Source organism: Poecilia formosa, unplaced genomic scaffold (genome assembly GCF_000485575.1).
Source record: "Poecilia formosa unplaced genomic scaffold, Poecilia_formosa-5.1.2 Scaffold625, whole genome shotgun sequence".
In the NCBI taxonomy this organism is placed as follows: Eukaryota; Metazoa; Chordata; class Actinopteri; order Cyprinodontiformes; family Poeciliidae; genus Poecilia; species Poecilia formosa.
This window is the reverse complement of record NW_006800564.1, coordinates 145369-159597: the sequence shown is the minus strand read 5'-3', so window position 1 is coordinate 159597 and position 14229 is coordinate 145369. Positions and strand designations below refer to the sequence as shown.

The 14229-nt window shown below is 39.6% G+C and overlaps 2 protein-coding genes across 11 annotated transcripts in view; one reads left to right on the top strand and one right to left on the bottom strand.

Moving 5' to 3' along the window:
• rtraf (RNA transcription, translation and transport factor) lies at positions 1-3105 on the top strand. Its single transcript, XM_007541691.2, has 8 exons — positions 1-175; positions 506-630; positions 706-805; positions 1495-1575; positions 1651-1739; positions 2405-2473; positions 2544-2592; positions 2678-3105. The coding sequence occupies exons 1-8, from the start codon at positions 115-117 to the stop codon at positions 2830-2832; spliced, it is 729 nt and encodes a 242-aa protein (XP_007541753.1). The 5' UTR covers positions 1-114; the 3' UTR covers positions 2833-3105.
• nid2a (nidogen 2a (osteonidogen)) overlaps positions 2933-14229 on the bottom strand; it is a 48950-nt gene continuing 37653 nt past the window's right edge. For 9 of the 10 annotated variants that reach the window (XM_007541700.2, XM_016665827.1, XM_016665828.1 and 6 more), the window contains 15 exons: positions 13844-13974; positions 13661-13772; positions 13351-13484; positions 13159-13264; positions 12175-12299; positions 11979-12084; positions 10350-10470; positions 10183-10283; positions 9657-9829; positions 8353-8482; positions 8107-8278; positions 6730-6887; positions 6533-6656; positions 6354-6466; positions 2933-4305 (listed from right to left, as the gene is read on the bottom strand). In XM_007541700.2, the coding sequence (XP_007541762.1) occupies positions 4295-4305; positions 6354-6466; positions 6533-6656; positions 6730-6887; positions 8107-8278; positions 8353-8482; positions 9657-9829; positions 10183-10283; positions 10350-10470; positions 11979-12084; positions 12175-12299; positions 13159-13264; positions 13351-13484; positions 13661-13772; positions 13844-13974 (1817 nt within the window). In that variant the 3' untranslated portion in view covers positions 2933-4294. The remainder of the gene's footprint in view (positions 4306-6353; positions 6467-6532; positions 6657-6729; positions 6888-8106; positions 8279-8352; positions 8483-9656; positions 9830-10182; positions 10284-10349; positions 10471-11978; positions 12085-12174; positions 12300-13158; positions 13265-13350; positions 13485-13660; positions 13773-13843; positions 13975-14229) is intronic. The other variant, XM_016665826.1, reaches the window with a different exon arrangement.

Here is a 14229-nt window from a genome sequence, read left to right as displayed (position 1 = left end):
GACGTGGGCGCATGCGCACTGCCATACACAAGACGTTAGCAGAGCAGTAGCCGCACAAGTCCACAGTGTCTAAATAAGAAAAGCGGAGGTTTTGCGCTAAGTATTTGCTCTGAAATGTTTCGCAGGAAATTGACTGCGCTAGACTACCATGACCCGAACGGATTTGACTGCTCAGGTGAGGGGAAAAAGTGACTGGTTAGCCGGTTTCGTTCAGGTTTTCACGGAGCTAGCTGACGTGCGTACGTATTCTGAACCGTGTAGTTGTAAGGAGACAGCGGATTGCCAGACTAAAAATAGGAATATGTGGAGGCATTCTACGCTTTAAATGAATATCAGTGCAGTTTAATGCGTCCTATTTGAGCAAATATAATTACTAATGTTAGTAGACTTTAATATTCTTACATTAAAAATGTTAAAGGATATTAATGAAGATTTCTGGTATGATTTTAATATAGGCACCAGCCCATTTCTGTACTAATGGCCACATTTCGACTCTTTTGCTCAGATGAAACACAGTTCAGAAATTGCATCGTGTGGCTGGAGGACCAGAAGATCCGACACTATAAGATCGAGGACAGAGGCAACCTCAGGAACATTCCCAGTTCAGACTGGCCCAAAGCTTATGAGAAGGTGAGACTGTCCAGACCTCTGGACAATCTGGACACCATGACCTGCGTTTAAAGCTTTCTGCTTCTATTTCTGTAGTACCTGCTGGATCTGAACTGTCCCTTTGGAGTTCAGGAGAAGAAGGAGGCCCTGGACTGGCTGCTGGGTTTGGCTGTACGCTACGAATATGGAGACAATGGTAAGACATAAAGAAAATATATCTGGTTTTATTTGATCAAGCAACATATTTTACAGACAGGTTTGCTTCGTGAAACTTCCTGGAAGAATTTAGCACCTGCAGTAGATTTAAAATAACCAAATTAGAGAGCTGAAGTCACAAAAAAGTGAAGAAAAAAAAACACAGTTCTTCATGTTTGGTACATAACTTTATTTTTAACAATTACTACACTGATACAACAGCGTATTAGTGCCATTGTAGATAGAAAAAAGGAGTCTTTTAGATGTATCTAAAAAATTCAAGAATTAAACATGGAAAATTCAAAGTCTAAGGTTTTAGACTTGTGTTTTTGATGGAAATAATAAATATAGTTTATTTTATTTTATTTATTTTTATTTTTTTTGTAAATTTTCAACTTTTCAAACTCAGACATTTCCCAATAATTTTTTTCCTCCCGTTTCCACAGTTTCTTTACCGGCTGTTTTCAGCAGCAAATTTACAAACAGTCCTACTTTACTTTAGTATTTACAGGATAGTAAAACAAAATCACCAGATTAGAAACTCACCTCAAAACAATCATTTTCATTTTTAAATGCTAACATTTTGAAGGCAGTAGAAAACAAATCCCGTCCTAAGTTTTCCTCGGGTGAAATAGTGAAGATGACCACTAGATGGCGGCGCAACACAACTTATTTTCTTCCGTTCTGCAGTTGAAAAGTATAAGAACTGCCGGCCGCTGGACACGTCCGGTAACAGCGATAAAGCCGTGGATCCTCTCGTCAACCTCGACAGTAAGTTAACCCCCCATCTCTGTTTCCTTTCACTGTTTCAGTTATTTTTAATGTTTGTTTTTCTGATTCTTTTAGATAACTCCCCAGATTTTAAAGCAGGAGTCACAGCACTGGTCAACATCCTCAAAATACAGCGGCATGACGATTACCTGGTCATGCTAAAGGTGAGAAGAGTGTGATGTCATCCACATGAATCTGCTACAATCTGTATTTTGTTGGGTTTTAATGGATAAACCCACACAAAGTAGCACAACAAAGAAATTACTCGAGTAAAAAAATTACTCACATTATCATTTAATATTTAAAAATGTGTCAATAGATGGACCAAAATATAAAGTTTAGTGGAAACCTTGGTATTTTAATGGCAATAATTCATATGAGCAACAAAAAAATGGCAAAATCAGGCAAAAGAAATCAGTTTCTTTCAATAAAAAAATGATAAAACTTTACCTGGAACTGCAGGTGTGTGTCATGTTTAGTTTGTTTTTCATTCAGTGGGTAGAAAATCCAGAAATTTCACTCAAGTAAAAGTGTACACCGTAGTAAAACTACTTCTAAAATACATTTAATTGACTAAATGTAAATAGTTAAAGAGATTATGAGATTAAATAGTCCTGTCACAAAATTTAAGACCTGCATTTAACATATTTAGGCCCAACTTATTGTTTCTCTGTGAATTTAAGACAATTTAAGGTCTTAATTTGAGATTGCTTTTTTTATGGAGATTTTTTAAAATTCCAAATCAGAAGAATTAAGTGGTTGAGTTTGATTTCCTTATTAGGAATTGCAGCAATGCTCTCTAATCAGTGCATCTTCCTGTTCTTGGCAGGCCATCCGAATCCTGATCCAGGAGAGACTTTCACCAGAGGCCATCGCTAAGGCCAGCCAGAACAGAGAGGTGAGCTGAGGACATGCGCGAATATCTGAACTCTGATTTAAAACTAAAAACACTCTGCGGGTCTTTGCAGGGTGTTCCGGTCGCTTTGGATAAACACATTCTGGGTTTCGACACTGGAGGTGAGTGAGGTTAAACCCCTCGTTTTTCTTGTTTTGATTCAAACGCGTGCGGTAACAACATTCCTCCTCTTTTCCCCCTGGGCAGACGCGACCCTGAACGAAGCGGCCCAGATTCTGCGCCTGCTGCACATCGAGGAGCTGCGGGAGCTGCAGACGAAGATCAACGAGGCCATCGTCGCCGTCCAGGCCATCATAGCCGACCCCAAGACGGACCACCGGCTGGGCAAGGTCGGCAGATGAGAGGCCAAGGTCGCTGGAGTTGATTTACAGAGAAAAGCGACTTTATTTTTGTTCAAAGACATCTGAAGGAAATGTTTTTTTTTTTTTTTTTTTTGTTTTGTTTTCAGTTGTTGCATGAAATGGGCCAATTTGGACAAACTGAGCAAAGGTCCAAGTTTCAGATGCAAAGATTTGTTTTCTTAAAGAAGGGAAACTGTTGTAGTAGTTCTGGTAAAGAAATGAAATTCCTCAAAAGTGGAGGATTGTGTTGAACTCTGATAGTTGTTTTTTTTTTTTTTTTTGGAATAAATGTTCATTTTGAGGTGGTTTAAATCACATAGTATGTGATTTATACAACAGCAAAAGAAAAAACAAACTTATATCAAATCACATTTTATTGATATAAATATCACATCTCGTTAACAAGAAAAGGTTTAAAATGTCAAAATATTCAGCAAAATAAAACAACATTTTCTCCTGTGGGAAATCCAGGACTGCAGCTGCTGCAATCTGTGGGGTTGTGCTGCTTTCGGTTCATAGATTTATTAATAAAACAGGTTTGCTGCTGGCATCAGTCTGATTGGCACCATTTATGTTCAAACCGCAGATTCAAGCGCTTCATCCAAGCTGCGAAGTTTCTTTAAACTGAAGAAATAACTCTAAATAAAACCAACATTTCTTTTAGTTCTTGTTGACATGCAGCTTAACTTGCCGTCTCGTGGCTCTGGAGCAATGCTAATACTGCTGAATCCAAATAATTAATAGGAAAGCACACACATTACTTAAAAAGTCACTGAAGTTGCATGAGACAGAAACTGGACGCAGAAAAACCCTGATGCTGTTACGGTTCTGTTTCCCAGCTTCCGTTGAGTCAAAAGCAGTCAATATCTTACCTGCATCGTATTTAGAAAATGTCGCTAAAGCTAGCGGCTAACTGGCTATAGACCAAAATTTATTCTAAATTAAGACAGCAGGAATCATACCTACTGCAGAATTAAACTGGTGTTAAATGTTTTAGTTTGTGCTGCTATAATTTTTCAGATTTTAACAAAACTGATCTAAATTAATTGTGCTATGTTTGTGTAGCTTGAATATTTGTAGCACAGCTGATTGAGACCAAATTTGCTCGATTTTGTTGACCTTCAATGACCTCTGGAAACATTTATTAATCTCTTTAAAACGATAGCGGCACAAAGCAGCATAAACATTTTACACAGTTTAGTGAAATTCGAAGTTTATTAACTGCTTCCAACTTTTTACTTCCCTTTAAGTGATTGGAAAACACTCGTGAAGAACTTTTAAAATCTTTCGTTTTGTAGCTTCGATAGAAAACAAAATAACTCAAAACAGTGGGAAAAAATGAGGTATAAAACAAATTTACAAAACATTTACTTTGGGTTATATTTTGAGGGTGAGGACAGTGAGGGTTGTAACTCTTGCTTCCATCCAGCGACTGTAGCATCAAAGGACTGCTGGTCCGTCGCTAGAGGCTCCCTGTGAAACGAGAGCAGAAGATTAGTTCCATCACGTCTAATTAGCCACAGGAGGAAGTCGGGTTTCCCTTCATGTATAAATCTGAATGTTTTTAGTGCCTCTATTGCCTTTAGTGAACAAGTTTTCAATGTGTTGACATCTTCAACAACAGCTGCGTTTCCGTTGACCAAATAAGTGTGGAAATTGGAAATATAAAAACAAATCTGCTCCATGGAAACACAGCAAATTTGAAAAAAATAAAGGCATGTTTTTCGCTAAAATGTTTTTGGGCTAGGATGAAGTGGTGTTTTGTCTACATTGAAATTAGCGTATTTTGCAAAACTGCACTGGCAATACATTTTTCAAATCATGAGTCACATGTTTGAATGTTGCTACTGACAGAAATGACAAAAGAGACAACAGGAAGTAGTAGGAGGATGACTGCGTGACATGTTTTTTAATGACTTCTGAACAAATTTATTCACGTGATTTTAATTTAATTTTGCATTTAATGGAAACCATAGAATTGCAAAGTTGGGTTTTTCAACATTAGTTGAATATTTTGTTGAAGTTTTGCACACATTTGTATTGGAAATGCTGCTAGTGTGTTGACATCTTCAACACAAGCAGTGTTTCCATTTACCATATTATTGTGCAAATTAAAACGTGAATTTAAAAAAAAAGGTCTTTGCTAAAAACTAGCGAAAAATGGGGTGTATAAGGTGGTGTTTTCTCTATATTCAAATTAGTGTATTTGATAAACTGCAATAGAAATACTTTTTTGAATCACGAGTCACTACTACGAGTTACCAGTTACTACTGGTGGAAACGACAAAGAAGACAACAGGAAGTAGTAGGAGGATGATGATGTGACAGTTTTTAACGACTTCTGAACAAACTTACTCACATGCGATTTTAATTTAATTTCGTATTTAATGGAAACAGTACAATTGTGAAATTGTCTTTTTTTGACAAAGTCTTGCAGCACATTTATAACAGAATAGCGGCTAATGTCCTCTCCCCCAAACACCTAGCATGAGTGCTTCAGAGCTGTCATCAGGCGCCTTTGAAGGGAACGGCGGACATCATCGGGATCGGCGCTGTGCAGATGTGTGACATCTGCCAGGGTACCACTTTGGGGATTATCCTGTGTTTAGAGAGGCTGTCACACTTTGAAGGTGTTTGAGAAACAGCCCTGAGGACATCTGCACTCATTAACACGTCAGACATGATGACCCAGTCAAAGTACAGGCAGAGGGTCGTCAGCGACGGTGTAATCATGGCTGCTCGGTTCACACACTGTGAGTCAGGACGGCCGCCTGCAGGCCAGCTGGATCTGGTCTCTTTTATGAGCAGTGCTAAAGAACTGAGCAATGTTTAAATTTAAAGGTAACTATGCAGAAGATCACCACATGAAGGGCACTTATATTATATGTTATGTTTTACTAAATATGGAAAAAAGTTGCTGAGGTTATTAAACTTAATTATTAACTGAAAACGTGCAGATGTGAGTCTGTTGAGAAACGGAGGACAGAGGTTGATTTTTAGACCTTTCACTGCAAAAACACAAAATCTTACCAAGTATTTTTGGTTTAGTTTCTAGTGAAAATATCTTAGTACATTGAAATAAGATAAAGCTAACTTCTAACTACCCTTTCAGCAAGTTATATTAGCTTGTTTTAGGTAAATAAATTCTTAATACTGATGAAAAAGTTCTAGTTTCACTGACAGATAAATTCACTTACAACATGAGAAAAATGTCTTGTTACAAGTTAAATAATCTGCCTGTGAACTAGAACGTTTCCATCAATTTTAATGAATTAATTACTTGAAACAAGCTCTAATATCTTACTGAAAAGCTACTTATAAATTAGTTTTGTCTCATTTCAAGATATTTTTACTAGAATCTAGACTAAAATACTTGGTAATATGTTGTGTTTTTGCAGTGTAGAGAATCTATCTGCTTCTCTCTTGTCCAGATAAAAACCATTTGTGTTTGGTCTAGATCTACATCTAGTTTAGGAAAAGCTGTAAGACATGCTACTTGAAGACTCTCCATCACATCTCACCTGGTAGACAGTGGGTGGTTGCTATGGTGATGCCGTAGAGGTGAGAGCGCTGCTCAGGCAGGTATTCGTCAGTGAACTTGCTGCTGTCTTTGTCGACTGCGATCACGCCGTCCCTGTGACGACCCAGTGGTTACTAACCAGTGACAGAAACAGACTGACCGGTCATCAAAGATGGCTACCTCCTCCAGTCGCTGAAGTAGAAGTGGTTGCTATGGTAGACCATGCTGAACGGGTAGTTCAGGTCAGAGTTGATCACCCTGCGGCCGGATCCGTTTGGAGATATGCACTCCAGACGCTTGGTGCCTGTCGGAAACAGAATGGATTCCAGATCAGCGCTGCTTTCAGGAAGTGAGAAGAACAAACCTGGGGTGTTTACCTGCGTCGGCCCAGCAGATCTGCCCAGATGAGAGGTCGTAGGTCAGCGCGTTCGGCAACCCGATGCCGTCGGACACAACAACCCTACGGCCCTGACCGTCCACAGTGGACGTCTCGATCTTCGGCGCCTCTCGGTTCCAGTCGGTCCAGAAAAGACTCCTGGAGAGAGTTACAGTCAGCGCAGAAACCAGTTGGAATGCTGGGAAACAATTATTTTAATTAGCATATTGATATTATATTATTTTATTCAATTACTCAGTCTATTATTTTTATTCAAATAATTGCCACATTCGTCAATATTTTTTATCAATATTGAAAATCAGGTGGTTTAAAGTATCCAGCAATTGTACTCAAGTAAGAGTTGAACTACTTCAACGTATTTTATCCAAGTAAAAGTAAAAAGTAGCATCCAAGAAATTACTAAAGAAAGAGTAAAAAAGTATTTGGCAAAAAGTACAAACTAACTGATCAAATTATCAATCATTTAATATTTAAAAATTGCATAACCAGATGGACAAAAATATAAAGTTAGGTGAGATTATTTTTATTAACTAATATTAATAACTGGATGAAAACGCTGCTCAATTTGAGATTTTTTTCTTATTTTATGCCACTTAAGAAATTATTAGAATTTAGACAAATTTGTTTTCATTTAAATGTGAAATAATTACATTTTTTGTACAGTTTTGGCTAAATATTTCACTTAATGATTAATCGTGTCAGCTCTACTGGTAATGTAACACACATTAAAATCTAAGACATGTGGCATGTCCCCTTTGTTCCGCTTCCTCTCATCTCAGTGTGAAATTTGATAAAACGCAGATGTAGCGCATTAAGAATGCAGAATTTACAGCTGCATTAAATAATACATCTGACGTGATTTTGGTAAAGGAGGTTCCAGCTCGTAGATTTCCTTCTGTTTCTTATCATGTTCAGTTTAGAGACTCGAGCCTAGAAACCAAACTCAACAAGACTCAACGGAGCGGGAAAATGCGGAACCTTCTGCTCTGCGTGGATCCAGAGTTTGTTGACTCACAGCTTGTGTTAAATTCCCTGCTTTTAATAAAAAGCCGAACCATGCGTTCCTCTCTGAGAGGAGAGACGCTCAGATCTGGATGATTAAACCTCCAAACACAACTTCTTTTTATTTAAAAAGCAAAATTAGCAATAAATAATGTTGTATCAATGCGTTCAGCCCATGAGATGAGACGGTTTTAGTTAAACTAAGACTAAAAGAGTAGCATGAAGTGTAAAATGTGATGATTTTTATCATTCTGTTTGTTTTGTCTGAAATTGATCTTGAGGTGATATCAAACATTTTAAATCTTAATTTTCTCCAAACTAAAGAACTTAAAGCAGTTTGGATAAAAAGTCTGACCCGGTGGAGGAGACCACTACGATGGCCCGCGGGTTGACCAGGTCCGAGTCGAACAGGGTCCGCCTCCTGCTGCCATCCAGGCTTGCGCTTTCTATCACATCCGTGTTCGAGTCGACCCAAAACATCAACCTGCGCTTGGCATCCAGGGCCAACCCCTCCGGACTGACGAGCTCTGCAGGCGGAGGGCGCTGTTGTTCAACCGAGAGCAGGATAAAACCATTCCAGACGAAGAAGAGCAGCCGTTACTTGTGTTGATGAGCATCTCTGGCTCAGCTCCAGACGCCATTGAGGCTCTGTTGATCGTTCTCGCTGACAGATCCGTCCAGTAGACTTTGTTCTCCTTGCAGTCGTAGGCGATACCGACAACGATGGAGCCCTGCGTGTAAACAAACATTAGCATCTCAGCTGGGGTTAGCTTGGAGCAGGAGGTGAATTTTTAAAGCTGGAAATTCAAATCAGAGGGTTTCCTCCAGTGTTTTATAAGCCTGGCGGGCCACCAGGCTTTCCTTGTGCTTCCACCAGGCTAAGCATTGCTTATTTTTAAAATGTCTGCATTTTTAAAGACTTTTTAGTTGGTGTTCAGGAATTAATCTTCCAATCTTTCAATAACACATAATTATCAAGTGATATTTTCAAATTTCCTGCCAACTTTAAACAATTTTTTAACTCAAAAACACGACGGATGAATGACTGCCCTAGTGCCCAACCAGCGGGCTTAGCAAGTTTTCTGGGGAAAACCTTGAAAACATGACTTAGAAGAAATCTGACTGTGTAATTTAGCGCCTTGAAATTGAGCCTCTGTCTCTTTAAAAACTCCACTTTCAGGAAGTCAGCACAAACATGGCTCCTCTATTAACCCTTTAATGTTTTTACCAGCGTTACACTGAGAAGAAGCTCTTATAATGAGGTGTTTGCTAATTGCTGCTGGCTAGTCTGAAGGAGCTGAGTGGGGGAGGAGCTGTATCTCGAAGGTGGGGCTACGTCCATCCAGACGTTTTTGGACAGCTGAATGGTTGCCATGGAGATCAAAGGATTTCTCAAACATGCAGGAAATAATAAAATCAACACTCCATCTATGTTTTGGATGAAGGAACAACATTCAAGCTTAAAAAAAGTTGATTTTACATAATACTACCTCCTTAAAAATCAATTGTCTGTCACTTTGATGAGAACTAAACTTTGACTAGGCCAAAGTGAGAACACAACAGTTGATGCATTTAGTTAAATGGCTGATTATGAGGTTCTAACCTAAGATTTTGCTCACATATTTAATTTTTATTTCATTATATGTCCATACAAATCCCTTCAGAATGTGATTTATCAGCTCAAATTTAAACCCTTCAGCATTTAGTTTGTTTCTTTTGATGAGCACATCTGCTGCAGAGGAGGCGTCAGAAACACAGCAGATGTTGCACAGATGTCTCTCACACATTACACCACTTCACACATCGGGTGTAGACAACCGATAAAAATGACAAACAGAGGCTAAATCATGACACGTTGTTTCTTACACTGATCTGATGTAAAGTTTAACCTGCAGCGGTTCTTACGTGGAGCGTCAGCAGCGTTTTGGAGCGCTCTGCGTCCAGACGGCTCCCGTTCAGAGGCAGGGCGCCGATTTTCTGGCCCTGAGCGTAGAGGAGGGTGACGGCGGTTTTCGCCGGAGGCGTCACATCCGGACGGGTCACTGGACGGACGATGGGAGGGGCCACCGATGGGAGGCCTGGCACGAGCAAAATGGACGAAAACAAAAATATGCGATTGTATTCAACCTCTCTGATGGTTGTGAAACAACATCCGTTAGTCAAAAGTACATGAAACCACAAAACAATAAACTAAATATACAACCATTTTTAATTAAACAACTAAAAAAAGTCAGGCTTTTTCTTTCTTAGAAAGGGAAGTTTAAAACATTGTAGATCTAAAACTTAAAATAGTAATTAGCATCCAGCTAGCTAATTACTTTGGATGAAAAAAAAGATAAATATTCAATAAAATACAAGAAAGTTTGAGGTTGTAATTGTGTGGGTGTGTTACTTTTGCAAAGAGAGAATAAAAGATAAAAAGTTGACTTACATGCTGGTTTGACGGCGTCTTGTGAGCGAGTGCCAGGTACTTCCCGGCCCTCCTGGTCCACACACCAGCAGTAAGTGGATTCCCCGTAACACTGGACCGGACTGAGAGCGCAGAGTGATCACAATCAGCAGATCTGAAATTATTTCTGACCTTCAGCGTCAATCTACCTGAATTCTCCATCTGGCTCGCACTGAGGCAAATACTGGTGGGGGTCGGGATTCCCGCCGTAGTGCTCGATCAAACTGGCCCTCCATCTCTCACACACGCTCTCGGCTCGACTGGTGGGCGCTGCGAAGAGCGCAAACCTCGTTTAAAACCAAAAGCCACACAACAGAGTCATAAAGAAACTCCTCTGTTGATGCTGCATTCATTCAGCTGAGTGTAGCATCTGTTTTCCAGCTCTCTGAGTTTATGTCGCAATTTGAGTTGGAGTGCTTTATTAATGGTGTGTGAATGCCCTGTGTTTAAAGAGGCACACAAACACGCACGCACACACACACACACACNTGGAGTGCTTTATTAATGGTGTGTGAATGCCCTGTGTTTAAAGAGGCACACAAACACGCACGCACACACACACACAGACACACACACACACACACACACACACACGCACGCACACACACACACAGACACACTCCAAAATGTTCACCAGCCAACATGCGTTTTAATAGAACTGAACCTGAAACCGCTTTATGTTTCTGCTTCTGCTTGTGCAGAAATAAAAACACAAATTTGGTGTGTTTTTTTTAACCGATTAATAGGTTCTGGTGGGATTCATGTGGTTTAGAGGTTATATAGCATTTAACCAAAAAGTTCACTAAATTTGGTGGTTCAGAGCAGCTCGTGGAGGCGGTTCCAAACCACAGAGCTGAACTGTTTAACTCATAAATATAGAGTTTAATGTGAAACAATAAATCAGGGAGTTGTAGTTTAAAACGGTAGGAGATGTAAAACCAAAAGCAAACAGAAAAAGGAAATTCCACTTGAAAAAGTTATTTGGGTGGAAAAAATCTAGAGAAGTCCACCAGTTTGGAAAGTGAAAAATCGGTAAGCTTTTCTGCCAATAATTAAAACAGCAACGGGTCTTTACAAGAAGCAACGCTTCAATTATGTGCACAATAAAGACTGAAAAACTAAATATGCTGTGCTGGGTTCACAAGAGGGCTGTGCAATAATACAAGTCTGTAAATCTAATTGAGATAAAGCAATTAGGACAGAAACAAATAATAGGATTAATCAATTATTGAAGTAATCTTCAACTAATTAAGTAATCGATTAATAGTTAATTGGAGTATGCAGACTCAGAAAAAGTCTGTAATTCAGCCAAAACTTTATAAAAAATCCATACATTTTACATTTAATCTAAACAATTTTAGCCTCAGCTGGTTCAAATTCTGTTAAAAATCGTACTAAATACCTAAATAATCAATTAATTCAAAATTAATCAACAAAATAAGTTTGAGCTTCTCATACGTTGATGTTAGAAGTATTTCTTAGCTGCAGATGCATATTATGCTGCAAATAATCTCAAAGAATGGTTTGTGTTAAAATTGTAGTCAATAAAATGTTCATTTTGTTAATTAAACAATGACATAATTGTTTATTTCCAACTTTTAATGTATTTCTAATATAATATACCAAAGGCTCAAATTGTTGAAGGCAGAATTTGCAGAATTTATCTGATTAATTGACAGAAAATCGGATCAAAAAGTGATTGTCTCCTGGTATAAACTCAGTTTCTTGGTATTTTTGTGCTGATGTCATCCCTCCTCTGCTGAAAGCAGCTTTCTCACCTGGTTTCCTGCAGTCTGCAGGTGTGGCGCCAGGTGCAGTCCTAGTTCCTGCTCTCTCCTGTCCACTGCTGTCAACACACCAACAATGTCCAGTAGATCCATGGCACTGGAACACACAAGAGGAATAACATGGATGAACACATAGTGGGAATGAATGAACAGCTGAAAGTGATTCAAAAGGGAACTCTAGGGTTACCTGTTGAGGTAGGAACTGCCCCTGTGCGTCGCAGCGAGGGACAAACACTCCAGCTACGGGGTAACGCTCCTGAATGCTGGCCTGTGCTCTGTCTCTCTGCTCCTCACATAGAGTTTTAAGAGCATCTGGTCCAAAAAGAAGAAGAAAAAGAGCCAGAAATGAAGCTATTTTAAAAAGTATTTTATGTTATTTATTAACAGAAATCAGTTTTCTTCCATAATTCAACTTTCTTTTATTCCCTTTAAAGCTGCAGTATGTGACTTTTAGATTTTGTTTTACATATGTGTCTAAACTGTCACCATGTTGTGATAGTTTGGTATGAGACAGATTAGCACGGCTAACAGAGGCGGCATTAACATAGCTAACAATGATGGCATTAGCATGGCTAGCAAAGACAACATTAGCATGGCTAATGATGACAGCATTAGCATGGCTAATGATGACAGCATTAGCATGGCTAATGATGACAGCATTAGCATGGCTAACGATGATGGCATTAGCATGACAAAGAATGATGACATTAGCATGGCTAACAAAGATGGCATTGGCATGTCTAGCAAAGATGACATTAGCATGGCTAACAAAGATGGCATTAGCATGGCTAGCGATGATGGCAATAGCATGGCTAACGACGGTGGCATTAGCATGGCTAACGACGGTGGCATTAGCATGGCTAACGACGGTGGCATTAGCATGGCTACCAACGACAGCATTAGCATGGCTAACGAATCGTTAGTTGCTTCTCTGCCATTAACATAGTTAGCAACAAGTTCATGAGATGATTGACAGCACTAAGCCCCTCCTCCTGGCTCTTAGTGGTTGTTTTTAGTTGGGAGTGGTGCATTTCTTCAGACAGCAATAGTAGCTCAAGGAGAAAGTGATCTTTTCACAGACTATCTGTCTCATAATAACAGTTAACAAATATGTAAATAATATATTTTTAATATCTACTGTAGCTTTAGCAGCTAAAACCAACCCTCTCACCTGGTTTCGAACAGTCTCTTGGTTGAGCACCAGGTGGGGTTCTGGTTCCCGCTCTCTCCTGTCCGTCCTCATTGACACACCAACAATAACCAGTGGACGAGTGGCACTAAAACATCAACAAAGAGAAGCAGCAAAATTCCAATAAAAGCGCATGAAGCTTCAGTGCAAATAAGTAATTTTATGCGTACACACCTGTAGTGGTATGTATTGTCCATCGGCGTCACACTGAGGCACATAGGCTCCAGCTACAGGATATTCACGTGAGCTAGAGGCCTGAACTCTTTCCTTGTGATGCTCACAGGGAGTTTTAAGACGCTCCGATTGATCTGTGAAACATTTTGACACTTGTTTGGCTTAAAACATCGAGACTTTGAGGCAGTTTACCATCATTATTGGTTTATACGCAGATGATGTCTAACTAGTACTGCAAGAAGAGAACTGAAATAGTTCAATGAAAACTTTCATTCTGTTGTGTTGATCCTCAGAGAACCATAAGCTTCACCTGTCCTGCCTGTCCTGCAGTCGAAACTAAGTGATCCAGGTCCAGTCCTGGTTCCGATTCTCTCCTGTCCACTACTATTCACACACCAACAATATCCAGTGGAACCATGACACTGGAAACAGTAAACACATGTAAAACAGTGATAATTCAGTCTTAAAGCTGAAATGTTCAGTAGATCCTGACCTGCTGTGATAGATAGAGTCCGTTTTCATCACACTGAGGTATGTAGATTCCAGGAGGAGGAAGTCCGTCTGAGCTGGTCTGGATGCTGTCTCTGTGGCGCTCACAGAGAGTCTTTGGACGCTCTAGTTCCTCTGTTGGACGGACAGGACAAACATTTACATCATCAATTAACCTGAGATGTTTAGCAGACCACAGCAGACGTGGTTTGGACATAATTGTGTTGTCACCAGCGCAGAGTTTGGTCAACAAGGGTATGAACCAAAGAAAGGGGGCAAAAACCTTCTTCTGCCCAAGAAAAACGCCAGTGGCAAACTAGAATGGTGGCAATGGCTTAAGGTAAATGTTCACTAAACATCAGAACATTGACATTTCAGGTAACTTCCCAC